General features: G+C 42.0%; 1 protein-coding gene across 1 annotated transcript in view; it reads right to left on the bottom strand.

Moving 5' to 3' along the window:
- LOC123256101 (signal-regulatory protein beta-1-like) overlaps window positions 1-1,876 on the bottom strand; it is a 38,618-nt gene extending 36,742 nt beyond the window's left edge. Inside the window, exons 1-2 of the mRNA XM_044684793.1 lie at window positions 1,807-1,876; window positions 1,239-1,544 (exon numbers count right to left, since the gene is read on the bottom strand). Coding sequence (XP_044540728.1) covers window positions 1,239-1,544; window positions 1,807-1,876 — 376 coding nt within the window. The remainder of the gene's footprint in view (window positions 1-1,238; window positions 1,545-1,806) is intronic.
- Between the last annotated feature and the right edge of the window lie 2,156 nt (window positions 1,877-4,032).

Here is a 4,032-nt window from a genome sequence, read left to right on the forward strand (position 1 = left end):
GAAGAAGAAGAAGAAGAAGAAGAAGGGAAGAAGGGAAGAAGAAGAAGAAGGGGAAGAAGAAGAAGGGAAGAAGAAGAAGGGAAGGAAGGAAGGAAGGAAGGAAGGAAGGAAGGAAGGAAGGAAGGAAGGAAGGAAGGAAGGAAGGAAGGAAGGAAGGAAAGAAGTTTTGCCTGGGTTCAAATCTCAGATGGTCATACATGGGTCTCACTGGCCAGCAGTAAACTCAGCAATGTCCACTCTGCTGCTTACTGGTTCTGTGACTCCAGGCAAGTCTCTTCTCCTTACTGGATCTCCTTCTTAAATGGGAATTTAAGGAAAATCTTAAAATGGGAATGCCTTCCTATCCACATTTAGAGGAAGAACTGTGGGAATAGAAACACAGAAGAAAAACAATTGCTTGAATACATGGGTTGATGTGGATATGAATTGAGATGTAGACTAAACGACCACCCTAGTGCAATTATCAATAATATGGAAATGGGTCTTGATCAAGGACACATGAAGAAATCAGTGGAAATGCGCATCAGCTGTGGGGATGGGGGAGTGGGGAGGGTGGAGGGGAGAGTAAGAACATGAATCATGTAACCATGGAAAAAGTTTCTAAAAATAACAATTAAAAAAATAAAATAAAATGGGAATGCTTATACACGGCCTGGGCTTGGCCCTCTGCCAGTTGCAGGGCTAGACTTGTAATGGAGGTGGGGGAAAAAAATCTTTGGATCAGGACAGGACCTGAAATTAAACATTATTCACGTCAAGACAAGCTAGTATTTGGCCCTCAGATCCTTGCCTCAAAAGGTGTGGCCACTTTCTACTCACCTTCAAGAGTAAGGTAGATTAGGGGAATATGAAATGAGTCCAAGGCAATATTTGGAGTCACTAGGGGTATGGAAAGGTAGTGAAAGCTGGACATTCTTGTTTGTTCTCTCTCTCTCTCTCTCTCTCTCTCTCTCTCTCTCTCTCTCTCTCTCTCTCTCTTTATGTATGTGTGTGTGTGTATCTCTGTGTCTCTCTCTGTCTCCCCCCGCCCCGTCTGTCTCTTCTCTTTCTCAGTCTCTGTCTCTGTCTCTCAAGTCTCCCCCCACCTATTTCAAATGTAAGCACATCCACATATACTAGCAGGACTGCTACAAGGTATCTCATATTGGGTTAAAGCAGCAGAAACTATGGTCTCAGTTTTAGTACCAGCCCAGTAAGTTTTTGTCAAGGCCTCTGCCTGAGCTCCAACATGGTGGGGCTGGCACAATAGTAGGTGCCTGAGTCCTCCTTCTTTAACTGGTGCAGGGTCAGTGAGATGGTATTGGCCTCATTTTTCCTCAAAATGAAAGCCCTGCCCTTCAAGTTCTCCCTGACCTCCTTGTTGTTTCCTCTCCCAGCACTGATACTAGCCACAAATTCTTTTGAACCTCCAAATGAGTTCCGATGCCAGGACATGGCAAAGTCTTTAAAGCGAAGCCCTGAAGCTGTACAGGTCAGGATCACAGACTGGCCCTCATGGATCAGTTTGCCACCTCTCTCCACCAGCTTCACCTGGGCCCAGAATCCTGCAAGGGACACATGAAAGGGTAAGGTCCCATACAGAATTATTTGGGAAGGAAAGCTGGAGGATCAGGTCAGAGATCCCTGGAAGCAGGATATCCAGGAGAGGAACCCAAATAGCTAGGAGTAAGGTGAGTTTAAATGCCCAGACCACTAGGGAAGGAAGAATGAAGAACAATGAAAAAGAAATATCTGGGAACTAATTAAATATTTAGTTCAATACAGAGTTCCAGGAAAGGAAGACTAGCAGAATAAGGACAGAAATACCTGGTAGAATGGAGAGGAGCAATTCCAGAAGGTAAGCCCTGGCGAGAATATTAGGGGGTCTGGTAAACATCTTGCCTACTCTAGCAGGGTAAGAAATGGGTTTCAGAAGGTGTAGTGGAGCCTAGGCAGCTGTATAGGTCTAAATGGTTATGAGTTCTGCCTAGAGAGAGATGTTTTTAAGAAGGCTAAAAATAGTGGTGCCTGCCCATCTCCCACGGAAGTGTAAGGAGTTACAGGGGGTGGAGGTTAACATGAAGGGAAGACAGAAATGAGCCTGAGGAGGCCACAGTTTAACTCTGACTCACAGCCTCCCTCAACTGCCATTGAAGGACCTGACATCCTTCCTGTAGTTTGGGGATGCTCAGAGAAGACATCAGTGTCCAGACAGACCCAGCCCAGCACTGCCGAGCTAAGCCTCAAAAAATTGCCTAACCTAATTTCCAGCTTTACTTATGTACCAATGAAACCACCAAGGGGTTAATTTAGAGGACTAAAAAACTATGAATAAAATTCATCTGACAGATGAAAAAGTAAAGAATCTCAAGAGAAATCATAAAATAAAAGAATTCTAAAGGGGCCCTAAAAGGACCAAATCTCAACTTACCTGCAAAGGCAGTAATCATAAAAACTATTAGGTAGACAGAAAAGTCAGTCAAATGGAACTGACTAGGTAAGTATGACCCATAATGAAACATGCTACCCATCTTGTGATAGAGAGGCGATGGACTTAGGTACAGAGTAGGACATAGGATGTCATCATTATGGGAATTTAACTATACATATTAGTTACAATGTTGTTGTTTTTTCTTTTTCCTCACCTCAGTGTATAGAGAGAAGGCAAGAGGTCAAAGGAGGAGGAAAGATGTATTTGTTCATTGAAAACTGTCTCTCTTTTTGTTGGTATTTGTATCCCCAGTGGTTAGCACAGTGTCTGGCACATAGTAAAGTCTTTTGGTTTTGTTTTATTTTTGTAAAACCTAATAAATATTTGTTGACTTGACTGGAAAAGTAAACTCAAATTTGTTTTTTAAAAAGATTTATACTTAACAGCTAAACCTGGTGTTGGTGACTAGAAAGCTCTTGGAGATGGAGAGATAGGATTCCAGTTCCCTAGACAAAGTTTTCTGAGCCCAGGATCAAGGTAGAGGTTGAATGTTCTGCTATGTATAGGAGTGAAGGGGCAAGACTCAGGGCAAGGCAATTCTCAGTCTGTTTCTCTATATTTAGTGGTGTAATGGAAGAGTCTTTCCCCTAGAAATGAGGACATTCTGAAACTAGGTCCCTACCCAGTAGGCTGGAAAAGCACCCAACAGATTTGCTCTGAAGAAAAGTTACAAGAACTAAAGTTGTCTCCTAAAAACTACCAACCTCTGACTTGGAAAGAAACTTGATGCAAGGGCCCTGGGCAGAACTAAAGGAGGAAGAATTGGAGGGGGGGTGGGAAACACCACCTGCTGGAAGCTCTTCTAGGAGATTTGTTTTCTTATAATTTAAAAAAACTTTACTGCATATCTTTTGTAAACTCAAAAACTTTTAAGGGAAAATTGGCATAAACTCAAATGGTGTCAGATGGTAGTTTTGCTAAAAATTCCATCTAAGAGAAATGAGAAATTTCCCAAAGTGAACTTGGCCCCTCTGAGATGCTCTGACACAAAGTTTGTAGAACATTTTCCCCTGACATTGAGCTTAAATTTGTCGTTCTGTAATATACCTGCATTTCTCCTGTATTACCCTCTAGCATAATACAGAACAAATCTAATCTCTCTTTTAGCCCTTCAGATACATGAAAATGCTATTGTGTCTCCCCTTAGTCTTTTCTCCATCAGACTGAGGAAAATTGTAAGAACTGAGGAGATTAGGATAGCAAATGGTAGTGTAAATTGAGGTAATTGAGTGAACCACACTGACTCAGTCTTGTAACTCAATTCTGGAGCTACCTCAGTTCCATTTCTATTCAATTATGGGGCTAATTCAACTTCTGGTTCTGTGAGAAAACTATTCAATTGTGGTAACTGGAAGAGAATCTTGTTTAAATTTTTGACACTAGCCCTGTGTAGCTGGGAAACTGGACCACCTGTATCTGGCTGTTTAGAGAGCCTTACTAAAAACTAGGTTATGTTGACTAGAAATGCAGTCAGATACTAAGACTGATGCAAGGAGTTTTCTCATAATTGTACATCTCCAGCAAACCATATGTCTTATCTGAAAAAAGGTATCACACTGCTT

The sequence above is a fragment of the Gracilinanus agilis genome, chromosome 1 (genome assembly GCF_016433145.1).
Source record: "Gracilinanus agilis isolate LMUSP501 chromosome 1, AgileGrace, whole genome shotgun sequence".
Lineage (NCBI taxonomy): Eukaryota > Metazoa > Chordata > Mammalia > Didelphimorphia > Didelphidae > Gracilinanus > Gracilinanus agilis.